At 36.8% G+C, this 26,208-nt stretch overlaps 1 protein-coding gene across 3 annotated transcripts in view; it reads left to right on the top strand.

The window, feature by feature from the left end:
• The window catches only part of LOC101055610 (calmodulin-binding transcription factor SR3), a 33,243-nt gene that overhangs the window by 3,755 nt on the left and 3,280 nt on the right, over positions 1 to 26,208 (top strand). For all 3 annotated transcript variants that reach the window (XM_010320393.3, XM_010320397.3, NM_001279320.2), the window contains 6 exons: positions 994 to 1,082; positions 1,251 to 1,296; positions 13,710 to 13,872; positions 14,207 to 14,326; positions 14,432 to 14,493; positions 25,389 to 25,784. In XM_010320393.3, coding sequence (XP_010318695.1) covers positions 994 to 1,082; positions 1,251 to 1,296; positions 13,710 to 13,872; positions 14,207 to 14,326; positions 14,432 to 14,493; positions 25,389 to 25,784 — 876 coding nt within the window. The remainder of the gene's footprint in view (positions 1 to 993; positions 1,083 to 1,250; positions 1,297 to 13,709; positions 13,873 to 14,206; positions 14,327 to 14,431; positions 14,494 to 25,388; positions 25,785 to 26,208) is intronic.

The raw sequence follows: 26,208 nt of genomic DNA, 5'->3' as shown, positions 1-26,208 counted from the left end.
ATCATATCTCTCCTATTATGGGTGAGAGCTTACTGTCACTCTAAAACACAGAATCTGAGAGAACTTCTAATTGCACAGTACTTAATCGTGCGACAAGTTTGTCGGTGGTCTGTCAATTATTCATCTACTGCAACTACATGACTGGAGGTGGTAAGACATGACAGTAGCCGCTAAGAAAGTACAAAGAATAAACACATCTATCTGCTGAAATATCTGGAGCTCATTTAGGAGCAAGCTAGATTGGCCATGATTGATATTGTTGGAGCTAATTATGCATAAAGGATTAATCCAAGCTCAACATGGCATAATCAAACTTCTTATTTTTGCCAAAAGACTTGTGGAACTAAGACTATCTCCAGTACACCAGTATATACTGCTATGCTTTTGTTTTCTCGCTACATCTAAGAATGACTGCTAAGACGTAGCTGGATTTAAATGAGCAAATTCAGTTAGCAAATTATCAATCTGCATTCATCTAGCTAAGTAGAGTTTCTGGTAATCCTATTAGCTTTAGGGTACAGTCATTTTTATAACTGCCCCTACCTAGTTTTAGTTGGTAATGTCTAACTAGCTGTGTGCAGAATCTTTGGATAACTCGTCTTTCTCAATACTCATTTTTCTTCTGAACAATTTATCATTAATTTTAGTTTCTTCCCCTTCTTCTTTTCATAGTATGTTTCTTTTGTCATTCCTACACCAGAACTATTGGATGCTTTACATTTGAGATTTGCAAGTTTGAATTCTCTTTTATAGCCTGATTCATAAAAGTTGTCAATTTTTTTCATCAATGCATGCAATAGGATGTCTCCCCTGAGAAGCAAATATGAACCTTTTGGTTTCAATGTTGTACTTTTCTCATCCATGTCTATTGTCCTCTTCTCTATTTGAGTTGAGATGCTTTGGTCTCTTCCAGAAGATTTATATCTTAAAGAGTTTGAGATGAGATTTGCAGTCTTTTTGTACTGGTCGAATTCATTTTGTTTCTTAGTGCAGGTTGGTAATGATGAACGGATTCATGTATACTATGCACATGGAGAAGATCTTCCGACCTTTGTTCGGAGATGTTACTGGCTACTAGACAAGTATGAAATACATTTTTATTGCTGATAGCGTTGAGTCAAAAAGAGGGTTTCCTCTTTGTTTCTTATTTTAATCAACTGCGATGATAAATCATTTGATACACTATCTGTTTACATGAAACAGCTTATGTTCTTTGAGTTTGATTTTGTCCATTGCTATGCTTGTATCAGGTCTCTGGAACACATAGTCCTTGTTCATTATCGAGAAACTCAGGAGGTTTGTTTCCTTTATCTTGGTAACTTCTTCAATATATCACTTATGAAAAAACAAATTCCTTTATCAATCTTGTCCGTATTAGCGTGTTTAAGTTTCTTGTTGTCCTCATTTAGACTTCCTGTGAAAATAACTATCATTCATATATGCACTTCCATAATTTTGGGATGTATACAACTAAGTCCTTTGGTTCTACTATTCATATTTAGAAGAATGCCAAGCTTTCTGGCCATCTGAATAATCTGTAGCAAATACTATTACATATACTGATGCTGTTGTCAAACTGTTTGACCAACACTTCACCTTTGGGGCTTTGTTAACTCAATGCTACCATCAAAACACAGTATAGGAATATTTCTGCATATCTTGGCTTTCTGAGAATCCTAGTGTGAAGGGAAGAGATTGGCGTGGTAACTACAACATGAGCAGTATTATATGTGGGTATTCCTGATCTCAGATAGATGTTAGGTGGTTATTATCTATGTAGATGATGTTATTGTGAAATATGTTTGTACTGCTGCCAGTCCATCTATACTGTCAATACCTTGCGTAAGTTGTACCTTTTCTGTCACAGAAGGTTGAAACTAGAGCTAGTAATTTCAGCCTATATTAACAAAATCAGCTCATTTAATTCATATTTAGGTGAGTTAGATCACTGATATTTTAGATGGGTAAATATGAGTTTCAATTTATTTTTAACCCATAAAAATATGGACAAATATTGGTAAATATGGGTTATCCATATTTGCCAAAACTCTAACTTAGAAATACTCTCAAATCATGAGAAACCGTGGATATGAATGTTACCCATTTCCAAGTATTGTGGGATACTTATTGGGGCTTGGCCTTCTTTATTTTATTTACCAGACAAAAACTCACCGAAAATTGCATCAAAACAACACTAAAGAACTGACAAAAATGCACCAAAACAGCCTACGCGTAATAAAACAGTAGAAACTGAATTTAAATAGCAAAATCTGGAATAAAACTGCACTAAAACAACAAAAACAGAAAAATTAGGAGTCATACAAAGATTTTAAGTATAAGAAAGATGTCTACCAAAATCTCCATAGAAATAGTTGGCCAGAAGTAATGACATATGTTTAGTGCCAAAAATTTATAAATAACAAAATCAGACATTAAAGAAGAGGCTAAAAATCCTCGAAAAAACAATACTCACACATAACATGGAGCATCACGACCATACAAGAACATATTTAACCAAACTCAAATGGAAGACCTTCAACTCCTTTCTTATGAACCTTCATCAATCTGTTTATTGTAGTATGACGTATCATGTATATTTTAAAACTGACCCTAAAATTATTGTATCATAAATGTTTTTCCTCGTGTATCAGAATAGTCATTAATATTGCTTAGGTTTCATATCACCGACCCCAACTTATTTGAAATTGAACCATAGTTATTGTTATGGTTATAACATGCAATTACAAAGAATTAATGTATTTATCAACCAAGCAGTAGGTGACATTTTTTATGACACTGTTCATAGTTGGATATTCTAAACAAAAATTTTGACACATAACATATTAAAATCTCACAACATATTTTTTCGAGAAGTTGAACTCACAAATATCCATAAATCATAATAAAGACAACTTCACTTTCCTAGAAATTAAGGAAAAAAGACATGTTGCTTACTTATTTTTCAAAAATATAGTCTATTTTATCCAAGTTTACTGTTCACAAATTTAATTGAAATAATCCAAAAGAAAGAGTTGTTACTTCTTTATAAAAAACAGAAAGCTTTATCAAAATAAAGAATTATCACTACAGTAAAAATGATCTTTAACGAAAATTCATAACTTAATTGAAACTAAATATGTATTTTAAGAGACAACTGGTACTCTTTGTAAATGCCCCTAAAGTTTAGAGCAACATTGGATCTAATGACAATTAATTAATGTCGGTAAGGCTCTAACACTCTTTGTTAATGCGCATATTTATTATATTGTCAATTAAAAAATTAGTTTTATTATAGTTTATTTTGGACATTTATTACTTTAAAAAAAAATTGATCTCTTATTATGTCCAAAGAGAAGAGACGAAGAAATATGACAAATTGCTTAACTTATGACAAAAGAAGTGGGCTAGTTGTGTCTATACTAATACTATAGGAAGATTGCAATAACATGCGAATTGTTTGTACCTAAGAAAAGACAATCATAATATACTAATTATGACAAGCAAGAGAAAATATGTTTGGTTCTTTTAATAAACAATATCATTGGTTCCGTATTAGTTATCACATATTTATTGTTGTGTGCTATCAAATATAGCACAACCCACAAGCAATTTTCCCAAAAACTATACGAAAAAACTTTTAGAAAGGGACGAAAGAGAAGATAAATTTTCAATCATCCTCATTGGAATTTTTAACAGAGTTGAAAAAAAGTCACCAAAATAGCAAATAGAAATTGCAATAGATGAATGAATCACTATGATTTACGGTAAAGATTAAGCTTCATGAAATATGAGAAATGAAACACATTTCACAATAGGTTTAATTAATGTATTTCAATTTGACTCCCCTACAAAAAAAAAACTACAAATAATAGTGGTAGAAATGAAGGTTTAGTTTATTAAAATAACCAAATGTAATGAATTCAACCATTTGAACAACGTTATGAATTGTGGAATGAGAGGTGCAATAGTAGTAATGTCCCATTGCAATCAAAATAATTGTTCTTTTATTATACAGAAAAACCTGTAGAAAAGGACAAAAGAGAAGATCAAATTTCAATCATATCTACTGAAACTTTACTTTAACAGAGTTAAAAAAAGTCACCAAAATAGCAAAAAGAATTGTCATAATTACATGTATCACTATGATTTATAGTAAATATTAAGCTCCATCAAGTAGGAGACTGAAAACTTTGAGCAATGAAACAAACTTCATAAGAAGCTTGGTTAATGTATTTGAATTCGACTATCCTACAACGGGAAAAAACTACAAATGATAGTGGCATGAAATCCTCTGTATTAATAGAAAACAAAGGGTAGTGTACGTAAATGCTTATTTTCCTTTGTCGTAAAGTTTACAACTCTTTGGAAAAGTTACAACCCTTAGAAAAAGGTCACAACCTTTATAAAAGTCACAATTTTTCATAAAAGTCGCAACACTTAATAAAAGTCACGTCTTTTCAGAAAAGTACAACATTTGATTTAAAAGTCGCAACTTGTTATAAAAGTCACAACTTTTCATGAAAAGGGAAGGCTAACTTTGGAAATAAATAAATTAAAAGGGAATTCTGGTTTGCCCAAGTAGAAGAAGGAGATCAAAATTTTTGTTGTTTTAAAATTAGAGGAAATCCCTCTATTTTTAGATAACAAAGGGTAGTGTGAACAAATGTTTATTGTGTCTTATTAAAAATGTTACAAATATTGAAAAAAGTTGCAACCCTTCAGAAAGTTCACAACTTTTCATAAAAGTCACAACTTTTCATAAAATCGCAACTCTTCATTAAAGTACTAAATTTGTTTAAAAATCACAAATTTTCATAAAAGTCAAAACTCTTCATTAAAGTCACTACTTTTCATAAAATTAACAACTTTTACTTTTCATTAAAGTCGCAACTTTTTATAAAAGTCACATTATTTCATGAAAGAAGAAGATTAGTTTTGAAAATAAATTTAAAAGGAAATTCTTGCTTATGGTGACACCATGTAGGCATGCCTAAGGTTTTTCATTTATATAAATATATGATTCCTAACTTTTCAACTTGTTCTTTTCTTTTTTGTCAACGTAAGACATTATGGAGTACTGCATTTTGACCAACTGATTTTAACAGGAAGCATTCAACTAAAAGTAATAATTTAACCTCTCAGATTCTTTCATCCTATTATGATTTTTTTTTGTTGTACGAAAAACGTAATACAAGTCAAAGAAATATAAAATAATAACTTAAAAATCAAACTTAACAAGAATAAGTGATTAGTATATTAAAAAAGAAGAAGAGAGAATAGTGGGATAGAAATGTTACCCATATCTAACTCCACGCTTAGAGGCTTCATATCATCAGTATTATAGTGTATTAACTTAGAAAAGTGACCGAAGAGGTTTCATATCTAGGGATGGACATAGTTTGGGTCAATCCAACCATTTTTTTTTGAAAAAAATATTTGGTTTTGTTTTTTGAATTATGACTTGGGGTTTGAAATTTATTTTTAAAATTTATCAGTTGAATTACAGTTTGTTAATTGTTATGGGCTTATGGCTTCCTTCCCTTATAGGATCAAAGGTCGAATTCGAAAATTCGGAATAATCCGAATCAATTAATCCAGAACTAAACTTAACTAATCCATTCTAAGCTTATTTTGATTGTACTTTTTTTTTTCCGATAAAGATAATGTTGTATTCATCAACATTAAGGATATGCTGGAAACCTCCAAAAATTGGTTCCCAACAAGAGAAAAAACAAAAAGGCTAATAGATTACAAAGTGCCTATAAAATCCAAAATTTGTGCAACTTCTTCTATCCCTTCCTCTTTACACCAAAAATAAAAAGTAGTCAAGCAGTTCCATTTGACTCTGTCTATTGAATTAGCTTTGTTATCATAGCATCTGTTATTTCTTTCTTTCCAAATACACCACCAAATGCATGATGGTATTATACTCCACTTTTTCTTAGATTTTCTCCCCATCTGCTGATCAAGCAACTAAGTAGATCTGCTGTATGCTTAGGCATAATCCATTCTGTATGTGTTAATCCCAAAAAAAGGGTTTCACAATTGTGTTGTCACTTTGCAAGGGAGGAACAAATGGTTGTTAGTTTTCTCAGTCCCATTACAGAGAGAGCACTAAGAGGTAGTATAGAACCCCCTCCTTTACAAATTTCTCATGAGTGGAGCATGCTCTTCTGGCAACCAACCAAGAGAAATACTTTACCTTGGTTGGCACCTTTGTTCCTCCAAATTTGCTTCCAGGGGCCAAGCTTACCACCTGGATGCTCCTTCACCTCCTTAATATATAACTTGTTAACAGAAAGGCTTCCTTCACCAGAGTATTTCCATATGATAGAATCTTTTTCTGCTGATAACCCATTGAAACCATTGAGAACATGTAATAGCTCAGCCACTCTCCCAATCTCCCAGTCATTTAAATGCCTTCTAAACACAATATTCCAACCATGAATAGACCATACTTCAGCCACTGTTCTTCCGGATTGGTACTTAAGGAGAATAGGTCAGGAAATAAGACCATCAGTGCCTCATTTCCATTCCAATTCACTTTCCAGAATAGGATTTGTCTCATTTCCCACCTTGTAGACTATGTTTCTACTTATATCAGGCCACAAATTTCTTATTGTTCTCCAAGCTGACACCCCATAAGTGCTATTTACAGAGTTGGAGACCCAATTTCCATTCAACCCGTACTTGTTGACTATCACCTCCCTCCACAGTGCTTCTTCCTCAGTGTTGAACCTCCATAGCCATTTTGACAAGAGACATCTATTCTGCAGCCCCAAATTTCTGATTCCATGTCCACCAGATTGTTTATGTAACTGTGCAGTCTGCCATTTGACTAAATGCATACCCTTCCCTTCTTTATTCCCTTTCCATAAAAATTCTCTTCTCAGTTTGTCAAGTCTTTCTTCCACTTTGGCAGGCATAGGGAATAAAGACATAACATAAGTTGGAAGAGAGTCCAACACAGAGTTTATTAAAGTGACTCTCCCTCCCAAAGAGATATACTGAATTTTACAATTGGCTAATTTCTTCTCTATCTTTTTAATTATGCCATCCCAAATTTCTAGCTCCTCATGATTGTTCCCCAATGGCATGCCCAAGTAAGTAGTGGGAAGATGTTCTACTTTACACTCCAATATCCTTGCTAGGATCTGAAGTTGAGTGACTTCTTTAATTGGAAAGATGCTGCTTTTCCTCCAATTTACTGATAAACTCGAGACTGCTTCAAAAACCACCAAAGTTATTCTTATAAAGGCAACATGTTCAACCTTGGCTCCACAAAAAATAATTGTGTCATCTGCATAAAGCAGATGACAAATCTGCATTTCCCTTCCTGAAGAGTTGCGGACCTTGAAGCCTTTCAACTAATTGTTTTGGGTAGCTACTCTCATCAGACTATTGTAGCCCTCCATGGCTATGATGAAAAGGAAAGGAGAGAGTGGGTCTCCCTGCCTTAGACCCCTTTCTGATGGGAAAAAGCCAACAGGTTCTCCATTCACTAAAATGGAGAACCTAACATTTTTTATGCAATAATCGATCCACTTCAGCCAAATATCCCCAAAACTCATTTGTTTTAGAATCATGATTAGGTAGCCCCAAATGACATGATCACAAGCCTTTTCTGTGTCCAGCTTGCACATAAGTCCTGGATCATCTCCTTTGACTCTGGTGTCCACACACTCACTTGCTATAAGTGCTGCATCAACTACCTTTTATGAAGGCCATCTGGTGTTTATTCACAAGCTTACTGATCACTTTCTTTAACCTTTCTGCTAGTATCTTGGCAATGATCTTGTATATTCCACCTATCAAGCTTATAGGTCTGAAATCTCTCAGTTCCACAGCTCCCACCTTCTTGGGGATCAATGCACATTTAGGCTCTTCTATAACACTTATTGATCATGGAATTGCCTCAAGGTGCTCAGTAAGTCTTCCTTGAGCATTTCCCAGAAGCTTTGATAAAAACTCATCGGGAAGCCATCCAGGCCTGGGGCCTTGTCACTGGAACAAAACTTGAGTGTCTCAAGGACTTCATCTTCCTCAAATTGTCTTTGTAGCCACTCTTTTTCCTCCACACTGATGCTTTCACTCCCTTGGAGATTAAAATGTGGCCTCCATTGTTCTGATTCTTTGTAAAGTTTCTGATAAAAGCTTACAACTTCGTTCATGATCTCCTCTGATTCGGAAATAATCACACCTTCCACTTCTAACTTCTCGATTGTATTGAATCTTCTGTGTGATGTAGCCATTTTCTGTAAGTATTTGGTATTTTTATCCCCTTGCTTGAGCCACTGTACTTTGGACCTCTGTCTCCACGCTATTTCCTCATTCTTGGAAATTTCTGCAAACTCATTGAATAACTTAGCTTTGAGTAGACTTTCCTCCACATTAAGGTTGCTCCTGGATAGTTTCAAGACTAGCAATCTGGTTCGGCACATCCTCCTTTCTATGTTTCCAGTTGCCTCTGTTCTCCTGCTTTCATTCCTTCAATCTCCCTTTGAGTAGCTTTAGTTTCGCTGCCAACCTAAAAGAAGCTGTTCCATTTACGGTGAAGGATGCCCACCATTTTTTTACTTCTTCTCTGAACCCTTCCACTCTCATTCACCATTGCTCAAACTTAAAATAGATCTTCTTGAGATTTAGCTTTCCACAGCGTAGAGCTATTGGACTATGATCCGAGCCTACTCTTGGGAGCACCTTTTGTCTAATTTGGGGGAACAATTCTTTCCAATGATTAGAGTAGAGGAATCTGTCAATTCTGGAGGCTGTTGTGTGGTTCTCACCCCTTCTCCAAGTATAAGATCCTCCAAATAAAGGAGGGTCAAATAACTCCATCTCGTTGATCCATCGGTGAGCTGTGTCATTTCTCAAGATAAATAATGGCTGCGAGTTCTTTTGTTTGGATATCTTGTAACATTAAAGTCGCCACACACCACCCATGGTCCTTCGAAGGAGTTTCTAATTGTTGTCAGCTCTCCCCACAGTTCCTTTCTTGTTATTGGGTTGCAGTCAACATAAACTGCACTTATAAACCTAGTGAGATTTTGTACTATGCCTTCTAGTTTACATGTAGGCATCTGACCAGCAGTCCTATTAGCTCCCCCTTCCAATACCTTTTGTCCCACATTACTAGAATCCCTCCACTTCTACCGACTGCATCTAAGTGGAACTCATCCATCCACCTATTAGCCCACACCTCTTTGAATAAAGCATTGTCAACTCCCCTCAACTTTGTCTCTACAAAGACAGACGTAGCCCCCCATTGTTTAGTTAAACTTCTAATAAGACTCCTTTTGCTTCCCCCATTCAGCCCCATTACATTCCAAGAAATAATATTTATCTTCATTTAAGTCTAAGAGGTGTTGTTCTCCCTCTACCTCTAGGTTCCACATCTTTAAAGTTCATATAAAATTCTAAGTTTCTTAGCTCCTTTGGGACGCTATTCTGGTTGTATTCCTTCTTGGTAGCCTCTTCTTTTTTATCTAAATAGCCTCTCTTTTGGTCTATCTTCATGAGTAGTTCAAAGGCTATTTTATCACATCCCTCGAATTCTGCTCCAAACCTCCTGCTGGATTCAAGAACGTTAGACTGCACCCATATTGTGGCTCTATCTTCAATCTCCTTTTCTGAGAGAGGTTCTTCCATCTTTAATGGCATCTGCTCTTCAAAAATTATCATGTGTCCCTTGGACTTCTCCCCCTGATCACCTTCATCCTTTTTTTTTGATGACAAGGGAAACCCGCAGCCGCTGCCCTTTGGGTGCGTACAGGGTAAAACCCCCGCTCCTATGCAATAGCTCGCAAACCACATAGGAGAGGTAACCCCACTAGGCAAGCCTGGTGCGACGAACTCGACTCAGAAGGTAAACTCCTTGCTTTCGCTGGCAAGGGGTTTCGAACTTGAGACCTCCAACATGGAAGTCCCAAGCTCAAACCACTGGGACACCCCGAAGGGTTAACCTTCATCCTTTTTATTCGAACCATAATCCTTCTTCTTAGAAGAATTTGAGCTGACTTTCTCTCTTACCTCAATGTGTTGAATGTCAGAATTTATCCATTCTTTGCCGCTGTTGACAAATTTGACTCCATTCTCATCATATTCGCCAGCTCTCTTTCTGTATGTGAGTTTGGAGGAGTCAAAAAAAGACCTGGTCTTCTTGAGAAGATATAAGAAGGGGGTCTGGGCTTATTCCTTTAATGAAGTCACGCTTTGGGCTTTTAGAAGCTTTGGACCTTAGGAGGCCAAAAACATTTCCCACAAACCCAAAACCCTTTTAAACTCTCAGCATCTCCTGGGTCCACCTCCTCGCATGAAATCACGTGCCTTGCAGTATCCATGGGTACTAGGAACAGTTGTCTTCCCTATATCCCCTGGATAAACATTTGAAATTTTGTCCCTAAATCTCTCTTCTGTCGCAATCTGGTACAGACTAGGGCTTGCAATAGCTTTCCTTTTTTCTTTCATCTTATTGACTTCTCGATCCCCGAGCCCATCTTCTTCCTTCTTCCTGTATCTCTCCGGAACTTCAATCCAAATGGGAAGAGTAAAAATAAGGTTGTCATCGCTGATCTCAATGCTAGAAGTGATTTTCTCTCTTGGCCCCATCACTCGAAGTCGGGCCCATCTCAGATGGTTCTTCAATTGCGTCTTTTCCTCCATATCAAGCCACCCACCACAAAGGTCGTTTTGCTTCATCACCTGATCGTTCCACAGCTGTAGGGGGAGTCCCAGAATCCGGACCCAAAACCAATCAAAGATGGTATCAGCATGGAAGGCTCCGGCTGTTGGCTTCCACCATTCTAAGAGTAGAGGGTAATTTCTCCTTCTCCAGTCACCCAGGAGAATGTGCTCTGCATCTCGTCTTGAATGAAACTCAAAAAGAAAATGGGTTCCATTCATATCATAGATCTGTAGATTGTGAATACCCCTCCAGGTCTGTTGAGCCCAGTTTCTAACTTCTGCTCTGGTTGGTATTCTGTCACAGTTGGGGAATCTGCCAACCAGACTTCTACTCAGAGGACCCCTATCGCTTCCCGGAGATGACGCTGATGTCTGACTTTGGTCTCCATTGCACCATTTCTTTTTCTGTAATATTTCTTTGTAGCTATCCTCTCCCCTGAGTCCCAATGAACTGAGACCTCCTTTCTCTGTGTTCGCCTCTTGTAGACTGGATTTTTGAGAAATTAAATTGTGTATCTTTAGAGACAACTCTCCCCACTCCTCATTAAAGGAGTTTTTTGGTAGAATAATCACTGACCTATCATTGCCATTAACCGAAATAACAGAGATGATCATGAACCTACCAATATTGAACTTCAAGCTGCAATAAATGGTGATAGAAATATCTTTGCATTTCCAAGTAAAAGACTTTTTCTTTAATGACCGAGGCTTCCCTAAATCTGTTACAAAGCCACATTAATTCAAATAAAAGATTTCATATCCTATCAGAATGTTTCGAATACCAACCCATATCTTCACTTTATTTTAGTGTGTACATTGGTTAAGTCTACCTCTTTATTTAGTCATGATCTAGTGGCCTGGGGTCTTAATTTATCGCTAGCTTGAACTTATTGGTTATCTTGGTACAGAAATCAATTTAGAAAAAAAAGAGGGTGAAAATTGATTAATTGCTTAGTCGTGTTAGTCCAAAATGGAATTTGTATCAGGTTGGGTTAGGGAAGAGACGAGTTAGAATTTTATGCAGATTAATAAATATAAATAACAAATTTAGAGTTGACGAATGTCTAATTTTTACTGGATTCTTAAATCTAATATCTTATATATATATAATATAAGACTATATTTACAAACTTCTACCTCACAACTTTGTTTTGTTTGTCATTATTTTTCCCTCAAGGAAACTAACCAGAATGGTATTGTGAAAATCAGGTATGTACTATGTGTAAGAAGATTGTTAAAGTTAATTTCAATTAACTTAGTTAAAGGTTTAAAGCTTTTTTTAAGCTTTAGGAGATTAAAGTGGTTAGGATCATCCATTTTACCCAATTCAGTTTAGCTCAGTCCATTTTCAATCGCCCAAATCCGATCCAATCCACCCATTTGTCACCGCTAGTTGAAATGGTAACAGAAGGCTGTTCTATTCCTTTTACCATCACATGCAGTGAGTGTGAGGATAGTTTCTGTTGGATAGGGAGATGAAATCAAAGAAATCTTTTAGGAGTCCAAAAATGTTTGCAAATCGTTTCTCTCTTTTTTTTTCCTTCTCTTTTGGGTAGTGTGTGTGGGGGTGGGGGGTGGGACGGGTGATGGTGGTATTATCTTTATGGTGTGGGAATTTGTATTCATTCCTTTTTCTATGTGATACTGATTTCCAGAAAATTCTGTTGTCAAATGCTTACCTCTAATTAGATAACACAAGGGGAGGTGACTATGACTTCTTTATCCCCCCAAAAAGGAGCAGAGTGATTCTGTACTGATAGTTCTGATATAAAGATAGTTAATGGCTTTATGCAGTTATCTGAGATGGGTTGATGTGCTCCAATTACCCAGATAGAGGTTCTTCATACTGCATCTATGTCAAAATTGAGTGAGATAACAACTAACAAGTCTTGTGCATGTTGTAAGCACCATCATGCTTTGTGGATATGAACTGTAATTTTGAATGAGAAAAAGTATGAACATAGTGACCAGAAAGACCTGTAACTTTCCGTGAATGACACGGTTCACTTGGCTTTATCCCAGTGTACTGTGTTAATGTTGTCACCATTTGTACTTCCTGGAATTTGTTTGATTGCCAGTCAGGCTGACTTCTAGATGGTGAATATAATTTCTTTACATGTTCGAGACATTGATTACAAGTTACCAATATATTGATCTGTCGGGTCATGCTTGCTGCCTTTCATCTTGGTGCCTCTATGGACTCTCTAATCATGGAGATGTGGAGCAGTAAGAGATGAATTACTTTCATGAAAGTCATATTATCATAAGCTCTTGACGAGGAAGGATTGATTTTCCACACTTATTGGTTTTGGATCTGCATGGCATCAGAAAAAGGTGTTCTTTTTTAATTATTCTGACAGCAAGGAGAGCAATCTTATATTGAATATTTTGCGGAAAAGGAGGATTTTCAAATGTTAATTGGTGCTTTATGTGCAAATGCTTTGGTGAAGATATGAATTATCACTTGTGCGCAAGCTCGCCCGGACACCATAGTTATCAAACAAAAATAGATATGGATCATCACCTCCTACATTATCAGGTGACAAATCACTCAGTGTGTGAGTTGCTCAGATGGTTATGGCTGCAATGACAATGTCAAGCACTGTAAAGGAGGCACTCACTAACTGGACTTCTAGAAAAAGAGAAGTGGAGAACATGGAGTCTTGCACCATTATCACTAGTGCAGGTTTAGTAGAAGGAGAAAAAATTAATAGTCTTTGAAGGGATAGAGAATGACTATGCATTCTTGAGGAATAACATTTCATTCATTGCTTTTTTTTTGGTGCACTCTGAAGTTTCAGTTTGTATTTAAGATTTGATGTCATTATTAGACAATATTTTCTTGTAGATTCTCTACTTTTTAATATATTGCTTGTATATGGGGATATTTTCCCATTATGAATAAAATTATTTACTCTATCCCCAAAATTGAAACGGAATTTACTTGTACCTGAATAAATCTCTTTTTAAGGAGCTATACATATGTCAATGGTTTGATTAAGCTGTTGTCTGTGTCTACTGTGCAGACACGGGGCGCCCCAGAGACCTCTGTTGCCAAGAGTTCTCCAGCTACCCCAGTTAATTCTAGTTCAAGTTCAGATCCATCTGACCCATCTGGTTGGATTTTATCAGAAGAATGTAATTCCGTAGATGAACAAGCGTATGGTGCCAGCCAACATGCAAATTTAGGTACTGCACAGTGACTTCCTAAAAATGATATGTTATTGTAATTTTATTCAGTAGAATATCAACTGCCTGAACTGAGATGTAAGCAACATGTTTAATCCTTATGTCTAAGTAGTAGCCGGCACTAGCTGCATAACTAAACAGAATATTACTCTTGAAGATAATGGAATTTTTTTATATGAGGAACTTATCAATATTTATCATCATAGTTGAAGATAGTGACCTGCTTATGCTATTAGATCCAGACTTGCTGTAATCTTTAAATTTCCTAATAAGTTTAAACCTATTTCCCCCTTCAGAATTGGCTAGATTAAGTTCAGTCTTTTACTGATTGCAGAGCCTAACAGGGATATGACCGCCAAAACCCATGAACAGAGACTTCTTGAGATTAATACACTCGACTGGGATGAGCTTTTGGCACCCAACGATCCTAACAAGCTAATGGCAACTCAAGAAGGTACTGAATTCTAGTAGAAGGTGCCTGTAGCCTGTGAAAAAGTTGTGTTTGATCATTTTTCATAATTCATTGTTAAGTCATCTTTCCTTTTGTAACCATGTACAGTGGGAGGAAGAGCTTCAGTTGGGCAACAGAGTCAATGTGAAGTTAATGGTTACAGCCTTAATGTAAGTGGTTCTAATATGCGTTTGCTCGCTAGTACAGTTCTTCGCCGTGCAGCTCAACTCTTTCTCATCTTTTGCTGCTACAAGATTAAAAAATTAATGAAATTAATGTGAGGCCCTAATATGTTGTTTAGTAGGCTAGATTACATGATTCTCACAGGCAATAAGGAGAGTCCCGAAGGGTAAATTAGCACAACTGTGCGTCAGTACCAAACTAGTTGGAGTCAGCTATATTATCTTTTGCAGCTACAAGATTAAATTTAATGAAATTAATGTGAGGCCTTAATTTTTTGTTTAGAAGGTTAGATTATATATATCTCATACGCAAAAAGGAGAGTCTTGAAGGGTAAATTAGCACAACGTAAATTAGCACAACAACTGTGCCTCAGTCCCAAACTAGTTGGGGTCAGCTATATCAATCTTCACTAACCACGTTTCTCAATTTAAGTTCAACTCATGTCATCATCATACCAAATAAAACTAAAAAGTGAAAAACAATTATAAAATACATTAATAAAGTAATAAGCTTTGTTGAAAATATGGCATCCATCTCCCTGGATGAAAGAGATTGGCTGGAAAGAAATTTTGAGGAGGAGGAAATTCATGCTACCATCAAGGCTTGTGCACCTGACAAGGCTCCAGGTCTTGACGGATTCAAAATGGCCTTTCTTTTAGAAAGCATGGGAGGTCATTTAATATGAAGTAATCGGGGCCCTAAACCACTTCCACCATAACTGTCATATGGTCAAGTCCTATGATGCTTTCTTCATTGCCCTCATTCCTAAAAATAAAGGGGCAATAGAATTAAAAAAATTACAGACCCATCAGTCTTGTTGGGAGTGTGTACAAGATAACATCAAAGATTCTTGCGGAGAGACTTAAATCTGTAATTGGGAAGTTGGTATCAGGCTACCAAAATGGCATTTGTTAAGGGTAGACAAATCTCAGATGCTATATTGATAGTAAATGAGGTGCCAGATGGAAGCAGAAATCAGGAGATGCAGGGGTTTTGTTTGAACTTGACATAGAGAAAGCTTTTGACAAGCTTAATTGGGCCTATTTGTTCACAATCTTGAGAAGGATGGGATTCGGGAATAGGTGGATCAAATACAATTTGACAACGGTAAAATGCTCTGTGCTCAATAACAGAGGGCCTGTAGATTTTTTCTCTCCTCAAAAAGGGCTTAGGCAGGGAGACCCCCTCTCTCCGTTTCTTTTCATCCTTGCTATGGAAGGCCTTAGTAAGATGCTCCAAAAAGCATGTCAACTACAATGGATTGAAGGCTTCAAAGTAGGCAGTCCCACGGGAAACAATGTCACAGTTTCACATATGCTTTATGCGGATGATACTTGCTATTTTATGGGGCAGATAGATCACAAGTTATTAAGCTAAACTTGATTTAGCACATCTTTGAAGCTGTCTATGGATTACACACAAATGTCAAAAAGCACTATCTATCCAGTAAACAAAGTGCAGAATTTGGTAGAGCTAGCCGGAATCATGTGCTGCAACATAGGGTCCTTTTCAACAACTTATCTTGAGCTGCCTTTAGGTGCAAATTCAAGGCTAACGAGGTATGGTCAGGAATGATTGAGAAGTTTGAAAAAAGACTAGCAACATGGCAAATGCAGTATCTTTCTGTCACGATCGGAATCTAGACCCCAGACGAGACCGGTGTCGTTGACCTCTCAGAGGTCGCAAACAAGCCTACACGTCATCTTTACTTCATCTAACTTTTTGTTATTTAACATTCCTATAAGACATTATACTTAAACTCATAAATGTTAACAATCAGTCATCTAACATTAAGATCATCAAATGAAAGAAATAGTTCATAATTGCATTAAATGTGTACTTGCCAAAACGGCACCAATACAAAGTCTGAAATGAAATGGAAAATGAAACACTAATGGAAAATGCTCCACTAGCTAAAGCCTACATCTAAGCTAAATAATAACAGTAGACAACCTCGAAAGCATGAGGGCTTACCAAGTCCGGATGAAAGCTCCACGTCCCGATAGCTGCAACGTCGTACTGTAAGATCTAACGTCCACCTGTGCCTGCACCTAAAAGTAGATATTTGTATGGAATTAGTACACACTTGTACTAAGTATGGGTATATGCAAGCACACACCAAGGACATGCATGAGAAAGAATAACTCTTTCCTGACAACATGATTTATGGAAAGTCAAGTCAGTAAACTTGCCAAATTTGGATCAGGAACATCAATGGACCTGCCAAATTTGGATTTGGAAAGTCATGCCATGAGTGTAATATGCATCATCAAACTTGTCATTTTGCAAACAAAACATAACATATTTCACATATCACATCACGTAGTTCATATCATTCTTTCATATGCCATGAGACCTTGGGATCATGGACTTGACGTTAGTACTTTCCAAAATGAGGGCTCAACATATGGGACATCAACTAGGGATCCTTCTTTAGCAAACACAGAGTCGGCTTCATTCATTCATACGTACTTCATTTTTCATTCTTTCATATACTAGTGCAATCACCAGTCATACCTAGGATGTAGTTTAAGACTCTCATCAGGTTTGTTGTGCAATGACCAAGAATAACCTAATGTCATTACTTTAAGTCTAGCTCACCTCTTGATTATCTTATCCTTACACCTTTGGTATCGTTCATTTCATTATGTGCATCATTTGAAGCTGGCCTCATTCATTTTTTGAGAACTTTAATTTTAACCGACATAGATCATGTGAGCATCATAAAATCTAGTGTCTCCCCCACACCGAAAAGAGGTGGAATCAGCCAAAGTGACCCAAAACATGCTAGTGTACATGAGAATTTAACCCCACCAGATCCCTATATTGGCAGTATAGGTTCGAAGACTAGGAGATATAAGGAGATCCATACCCGACATGCCGTACAGTCTCATCTCATTAAAGTTAAGTGAACCTCCGCCCTTTCCAAAAGAAGGCATCACCGCACATAACTAGTCTATCGGTGCTCAATATAAAGTTCTATTACATTCAACTCATACGTCATGGAAGCTGACTACTAGTATGAGGACATCATAGCTCAATAGATGATTTCTCATTTCATCATTAGTATTAAGTGTGTTAATCTCAATACTTTCATTAGTGTTCATAGAGACTGATCTCTTCATTAACTTTCAGTCTCATAGGTGAGTACGTTTTGGTAACATTTACTCAGGCTCATTTGAGATTGCTCTCATCTTTTACATTAGCCTCATATCATGTTGTCACCACATTCATTAACATTATCACATTTGTTCTACATAATTACTCATCCCTTTTCACGTGAATGTTCATTTCATCATATGCCAATGCACTTGGCCATTTAGTGTGTTTCACACTCTTACTTAACCCTTCTAGCGTTTCATCATTTCATTGTTCATTTCGTCATATGCCAATGCACTTGACCATTTAGTGTATCTTACACTCATACTTAACCTTTCGAGGGTTTCATCATTTCATTACATACATCTTAGGTTCACTTGTTTTTAATAGTATGCTAGACTTATGGGTCTATACATACAATTCATGAGGCTTCATTCATAGTTTGTTAAGTGACTCATATCTTCCTAAGATTATGTAGTACAAGACTTATGTATCTTGTATGTATGACAAGATCTCGATTTCGATCTAAGTAGGTGGCATTATTCTTGAACATTTAATTCACGTATGATTTATGTATCAATACGGAAATTTGGGCAAGGGAACCCATGTTCGAACCCCTTGGGCAATACTTACATTTTTCCTTGACTTTATTTTTAGTCTTCATGACATTGGGACCCTAGATCGAGCCCCAACATCAACATTCTATCTTTATTTTTCTCCTTGGATTCTCCTCTTATTTGGCCGAAGGGTTGTGGGATCGAACCCCACAACCCCTTTTATTTTTCATTTAAAATTGTGTTGTCCAATTCGCCTAGACCAAGAGGTTGTGGGATCAAACCCCCACAGCCTCTCTTTATTCACTCTTTATGTTGCTAGTGACAGGGAGTTTGTGGGTACGAACCCCCACAGCCTCCTTATTTTTTTTTACTTATAAATTGACTTACTATGTGTTTGGCAGTGAGGTTGTGGGATCGAGCCCCCACAACCTCACTTTATTTTCTTATTTATTTCGCCCTTCTTTTTTCCAGCCTTGAGGTCGTGGGTTCGATTCCCACACCTCACACTTCCTTTCTTTTACTTTTCTTTCACTTCTCTCGCTGCATGGATGGCGTGGGTTCGATTCCCATGCCTCCCATTTTATTTTATTAATTTTTGCACTCAACTTCTTCAGCTAGCGTACCCCATTTCGATTCCCATAATCCCATTTCTTTTCTTGCGATTTCAAGGCAATACACGGGTGAGGTCACAAGTTCGAATCCTGGTGTCCTCATCCCTTTATTCTCAAATAAATTTCCAGATTTATACCTCCACATTTAGCCTCGATTAAAGTTGTAAGTTTGCTGGAAATTTAGTCATTTTTTTGCTTATTTTCACCAACATTTTTCACTTGAAATCTTAGAGAAATTTCATAGATCTTTTAACACTTTTTTTTTGGGGGTGCATTTTCATTGGTTCGTTTAGCCAAATATTGATACTCAAATCAGCCACACTTCGATTTTAATGAACATCACGCTTTACATAAGTTAATGCACGTAAAATGACAACCAAAACATTATCAATTTGAAGCCTTAAGCCAAGAACCTCATTTACATTAACATACTTGCACACACACACACACTTGCACATAATTTCGAATGCATGGTTGTCTTCCACACAATTTCAAGTACACAAACATAATCATATTCATCACGAAAACATAACATAAACCTAAATCTACCATCTATCATACCCAACGTACGATTCATTGGGAGCTAGTGACAGGGGCATGCAGGAGGGGAAACAATCCTAATTTTCGAATGATTACTATGAACCTTAAGGGGTCTCTTGGGAAAGGGACCAATTCTTTTTTGACGTTAAACTCTTGACTTGCTGCCAAAAAACTTCACCCAAGAATACGTCTAAACCTCCTCAATATCAACTCCACTCGAATGACAACCTCCCTTAGCCTAGTGTGCGATTCACATTTGTTTTCTTGTGATTTCGTATGAGTTCTTCAAGTGTGAAGTACTTGGTTTATTTTTCTGCTTTTGTATCTTGTTTTGGTAGAGAATTTCGTGTGAAATAATAATGGAGATTGAGCTTGAGAGTTGAGAGATAGACATGAGAGAGTAGGAGTTATATTAGGCTTAGGAGTCTAGTTTAGGACTTAGTCAAATAAGGTTTACTTAATTATTAAAAATCTATTTTTTTTAATTTTATTTTAAATCAGCTAATGAATAATAATAATTAATTAATTATATTAATTCAATAGCTTAAATAAAAATCACATTAATTCATTGCTTCCACCTAGGTTCGAACCCGGGTGAAGCAAGACTTCACTTCAAGAGCTCAATTTCGGCTATCTCTCCCTAAATTGCCCCTCCACCTTATCAATTAAATAATTAATTATATATGTAGGGTATTTACGATATTACCCTTAGCCTGGAAAAAGACCATTTTACCCCTAGACCCTCCAAACCTAAGATTTCCTCTTTTTAAGTGCGGTAAAGACTCCTTCGAGTAAATCTACGTATTCGAGAGCCTTGCATGATTGAACCCAACCTTTCTTAGCTCAACTAACTCCCCAAGTTAGTTGGCTTGGATGTAGCAAGGGTTCTGAAGTCTGGTTCTACGCGCATCAATCCGCGTGAACCCTGGTCCAATCATAGGCATTCTTGACACATTAAGTATCACTTAGTATATCCATTTTTAGGGTTGTTACACTTTCTTTTGGAGGAAGAGTTACATTGATTAATAGTGTAATGGACAGTATCCCTACATATCATATGTCCCTTTTCCCTATTGCAACAAAAGTTCTCGAAAAGCTCAACAGAATGAGAAGGAATTTTCTATGAGGAAGGCAACAACAAGGATCTTAAGTTTCACTTTGTTAAATGGGCAAAGTGACAACCTAACTCTCAAGGGGGGTTTGGGTATCAAAGATCTTGCAGCTCGCAATAAAATCATGATGATGAAATGGTTATGGAGGTACAGAACTGAAGACATTGGATTGTGGAAAGAGGTGATCAAAGCTAAACATGGTGAGCTTACTCACTAGTCCACAAATGTCTCAACGAATGCATGTGGAGTTGGTCTATGGAAAAGCACCAGTAAACTTTGGCCAGGTTTTGCCGGGAACATCACATTTAGAGTTGGCAATGGATCTCACATCAAATTTTGGAAGGACATATGTTTGGGAGACACAACATTGGGTGAGGAACTTCCAAGTTTGCGCCTCATTGCAGCTGAACCAAATTCTACCATAGCATCCAACAGATCAGAGGACATTTGGGACCTAAGGTTCAGGAGAAACCTAAATGACTGGGAACTTAATGACATATTTGCTGCCTTCGCCAAATTGCAGCCTTGTTCCTTTTTACCCCAAGAGCCCGATAGATTGAAATGGGGTAACTCAAGATAAGGTCACTACACAGTCAAGGAAGGTTATCACAACTTATGCTCAAGGAACTCAATGATTGACAAATGGCCACGGAAGCATATATGGAAGACAAAATTACCTACCAAAGTAATCTGTTTTAGTTGGACTGCTCTACATAACTCATGCCTCACACAGGATAATTTCTCCAAAAGGAAATTCCAGCTTGCTAACCGATGCTATTTCCGCCACAAGCACATACAAAGTGTGAAACACTTGCAACTACACCGCCCAGCTGCCTCAGACCTCTGGAATATGTTTTGTTGCTTTTTTGGTCTTTCCTGGGTCCTGCCTTTCTCTGTCAGGGATGCTCTTGAAAGCTGGAGTTCACGGGATGTTGACAAAGCCATCAAGAGTATGTCGATGATGATCCCTGGTACTATCTTTTGGTGTTTATGGACAGAGAGGAACAAAAGATGTTTTGATGGAATTTCAACTTCTAGGATCTCTTGCGAGGCAGATGTTTAGTTAGCCTTTTAGTTGGTCCAAACTTACCCCTGTAATAATTTAGAACTCTTCTTGGATTTTGTTATCTCTATAGCTTAGAAAGAGGCTACAAATCCTTTTTTTATGAGCTTAAATGATCTATCCTTGTAAAGCTTGCATCTTCTTGATGCCTTGAAATGAATCTACTTCATTTAAAAAAAAAGTAACAAGCTTCATTAATGTGACTGGAACTGCTGATACAAGCTTTTTTCAGAGGGGAATGGACACAAGTTTCAGAAACATAAAGCTGTCCATTCTTCACGGAGTAACTGCTGATCATTCTCCACTATTACTGCAATGTGGTAACTGGGAATACACTTGGGGCATACTTTTAAGTTAGAGAACTGGGGGGATGCAAATTGAAGATTTTGGAGCAAAAGTTAAGAACTGGTACTCCTTTTACTGTTCTGGTAAAGCTGACTATATAGTAGCCTTCAAGGTATAATATAGTTAGGAAATCTAGTACTTGCCAACCCACTCAAATCTAGTACCTGATGAAAAATCCCCGCATTCATAGGGGAAGACCTGCTATCCTAGTCTGTGTCTTCACTTCTGGTTCAGTATCCTCCTCGATCTCAATCTAAATCTCCTTTTCTACCAGTATCCTCCTTGATTAAGAGTGTATACCAGATCATATCAAAGATGCTAGTAGAAAGGTTGAAGAAGTTGATACACAGAGTGGTGGACAGACAACTAATGACTTTCATCAAATGAAGGCAAATCATGGCTGCAATACTAACGCTAATAAATGTGTTTAAGCTAGATAAAGGAGTAATGAGCCCGGAATTTATTGCAAACTAGAAATCTGTTAAGCTTTTGACCATTTAAATGGGAAATATCTTCTTGAGTTCCTCAGAAGATAAGATTTGGTTCCAAACGGGCAAATGTATCAAATACTGAATTAGTACTGTGAAATTTTCAGTACTTAACTGGATTCCTCACAGAGAGGTTAGACTGGGAATACTTTATCCCCTTTCCTTTTGGCAATGGAAGGAAAAGACCAGTTCTGATTCTGAGGGTTATTTTCATCCTATTAGAAGCAATATCAGGTCTCCAGATTAATTGGGGGAAGAGCCACATTTATCCAGAAAAATGCGGTGAATGACATTCAAGAATTGGCCAACATATCAGGAGTTAGGGTGGGTGAATTACCTACAAATTATATGGGTATGCCTCTGGAGGCTAAAAACAATTCAAAGGGGATATGGAATGGTGTACTAGAAAAATGTGAGAGAAGGTTGACAAATTGGAAGAGTTAATGCATATCAATGGAGTAGATTAACCTTAATCAACAGTTGTTGATGCAATGTCCACTTATAGGATATCTATGTTTCTTGCTCGTGTTTATGTGATCAACAAGATTGATACTTAAAGGAGAAACAAGAAGATACGAAGAAGATCCAATTAGTGAAATGGGAAGAACTGGTTTACAACAAGAAAGAAGGGGGAGTGGGTGTCAGGAACATGAAAACTCACTATAAGAGTTTAATGTTGAAGTGGCTATGGAGGTAGGCCACAGAAGACAATATGTCATCGAAAGATTTCATCAAAGTAAGATAAGCGAGGCTCAAAATGCGTTGAGCGCTTCGCTTCGCTTAATGTGCGCTTCTGTGTTGTCATCAAGACTCTAAGACATACTTTTCCTTGTGAATGAACATTTCCTGAAGAGGTGAAGCTAAACCATTGATACTTCACTTTATCGTATAAACAATCAATTTCTTTGTCCATACATTTGTTATTGATGCTTATATTAGTCTTGGGACTAAACATATATATGTTTGAAAGTTTCCTCCATTTGTGCCTTTTCTCAATAAAGCCCATGTTTTATTTGTGCTTAAAGCCCCAAGGTACCTTAGAGCCTTTTTTGCGCTTTTCACTTTCGAATTTTGATAACGCTGATATGGATAAGAAGGCAACTGGACAACAAATGATGTATCTACTCCATAGGAATGAAGCATTTGGAGATCTATCAGGAATCTCTGGCTTCTATTTCAGTCAAAACTGGGGTTGAAGGGTAGGAATGGAAGGAATATCTCATTTTGGATTGAAATTGGATTGGTCAAGCTCCTCTCAATCAACTATATCCAGGAATTTTCATCTTGTGTCAACAACAATAAGCAACAATGACTGATATGTGGTTTGGACAATGATGAAGTCTCAACCTCAGAAGACTTTTAAATGATTGGGAACCGGGAAGAGAATTCTACAACAGTTACCCATTTCACTGGTTCTTTGGAGGATAGGCTGGTTAGGCAACCTGACTGTCAGGGGAATTTCTCAGTAATATATGCTTACAAGGTTCTAAATTCCCACAACAAACAGGTGGATTGCTTACCATGGAAATTGATATGGAAAGTTAACTTTCAAACAAAGTGGTCTGTTTTACCTGGTTATTGGCTAAATAAGCAGTTCTGACTATGCTCTAGATGTTACTTTTTTGGTGATGAAGGAGTGACAATCAGTCAAATTTTCTTACAATGCAGATCGGCTGACTAGCTATGGGAATTTTTTATACCTTAGGAAAATTAGGTGACTGATGCCCGGTAGCATTAGAAAGTATAACAATGCTGGAACACAGATGGTAATGCAACTAACTAGGAGGAGAGATGGAAGATTGTCCCAGCATGTATATGTTGGTCTATATGGGCAGAAAGGAATTAGAGATGTTTTGAGGACAAATATTGCAACATTTAGAAGTTCTAGATGAATTGCTTAGGCCTCTTCTATTTTTTATCGTAAACGGGAATGTTAATGAAGATATTTTGACATTCTAGACAGTTAGTGACTAGTATAATAGTTGGGACCCTTTCCGTAATTGGATACTTTGTGAGGGGGACTACACAATTTGTATAGTATACCTGTTGACATCAATTTAACTGTTCACTTTATCAAGAAAAAAGAAATTGTAAAAGATTTTCTATATGCTTACTGACATATATCTGTCAAAGGGTAAATTAGCACCAAAATCAATACCATCTAATTATGCTTCGGGTAGAATTGAAATAATTTTTGTGTTGCTAATTATTTTTCAGAAATTACCAATTTAGTTGACTTGTATTTAATTTGTTCTCGAACTCTTTTTCTCTTTTTAATAACTTCAACTGTTGAAGTCAGTGAGCTACCGTTTCTGTTCGGCAGATATTGATATTCCCAAGTAACTTTTACATTACTCCAATGGTCACCATGATTAACCTTGTAGTTTAGGACATTTTAAATTTTGGATAGAGTTTGTGTCCTCAATGTTTCTACAGTTTATAACAAGTGTATCTGCTTCTTCGTTGCTCACACGATGAAATGCTCATTATTAGATAGATATACACACACACACACACAGTGTATATAGGTCAATGTTGATATGCATGTATCATTCCGTATACCTTTCAAGGATCTTGGTGGCAGAAGTCTTTAGAAAAAGGTATAATATATAAATGTGCCCTTCAACTTGACTTCAGTTGTCATCTATGCCGTCCAATTTTGGGCTGTGCACTAGTGTGCACTTAAACTTGTCTAAAATTGAACATATACACATTTGTCTTGCATGGCAATTTTTTATCCTACGCGGCATCCTACTTGTATTATGCCATGTAAGACGTGTGTGTCTACTTGTTCAATTTTATACAAGTTTAAGTGTCTATTTGTGCACACCCAAAGTTGAAGGGCGTCGATGCCAGGTGAAACTAAGTTAAAGGGCATATTTATGTATTATGCCTCGGAAAAAAGATTGGCTTTTGCATTGTGTCTTATTGACCTAACCTGTAACTTCTGCTTTAAGTATATCCTTCCAATTGTCAAGTTCTGCCATTAAATAAGTCATTTCCTTAATATTTAATTGGATTCCATGTAATTTTCTTTTGTATGACTACTGATAATGGTGATATGCAGGATGGCTCTTCATCCATGGCGAGAGCACCTATAGCATCCTTAGAAAGTTTTGTTGGCCAAGTGGCTGGCAGCGATGCTGTGAATTTTAATCCTTTAAATGACATGTCCTTCCGTTCGGGGGATGGTCAGATGACTTCAAACTTTCAGAAGAAAGAATCTGGAGTTATGACAGTGGGTGCAGGTGATTCTTTTGATAGTCTTAACAAGGATGGTCTCCAAACTCAAGACAGTTTTGGACGGTGGATCAACTACTTCATCAGTGATTCTTCGGGATCTGCAGATGAGCTGATGACTCCTGAATCTTCAGTAACTATTGATCAATCCTATGTAATGCAGCAGACATTCAACATAACAGAAATATCTCCTTCTTGGGCTCTTTCAACTGAAGAAACAAAGGTTCTTTTATTTCAAAGCCTTGCTACCCTGCTATAATAGTATCAATTCACGAGAATATTACCTTCTTCATGATAAGAGAGGAGTGTTCCATCCCATATTTTGATTAAAGTTCTGTTTGCATTCATATATAATATTTTTTTTTATCAATCTCATTGTATTAATGAAATAGCAGTACGTCATTAGACATGTCCAGGTTTGACACAACATGACATTTAGGTGACAATCAAGACCTATCTTACTTATCAAAAAGTAATTAAATAAAAACGTAACTTGTTCAGCTTTGCATGCTTTTGCTAATGCTCGCTTTTGTGAATTGAGTGCACTTAAGTTACAGAGAGAAAAGTCACTCCTTGAAACGGTAGATATAATTCTTGCAGTAGCCAGTTTCTGCGTGAAGGTGAGAGTTCCAAGATGTGCAATTTCT

Source organism: Solanum lycopersicum, chromosome 1, assembly GCF_036512215.1.
Source record: "Solanum lycopersicum chromosome 1, SLM_r2.1".
NCBI lineage: Eukaryota > Viridiplantae > Streptophyta > Magnoliopsida > Solanales > Solanaceae > Solanum > Solanum lycopersicum.
Note: the sequence above shows the minus strand (reverse complement) of the source record. Positions and strands in the feature narration are given on the sequence as shown.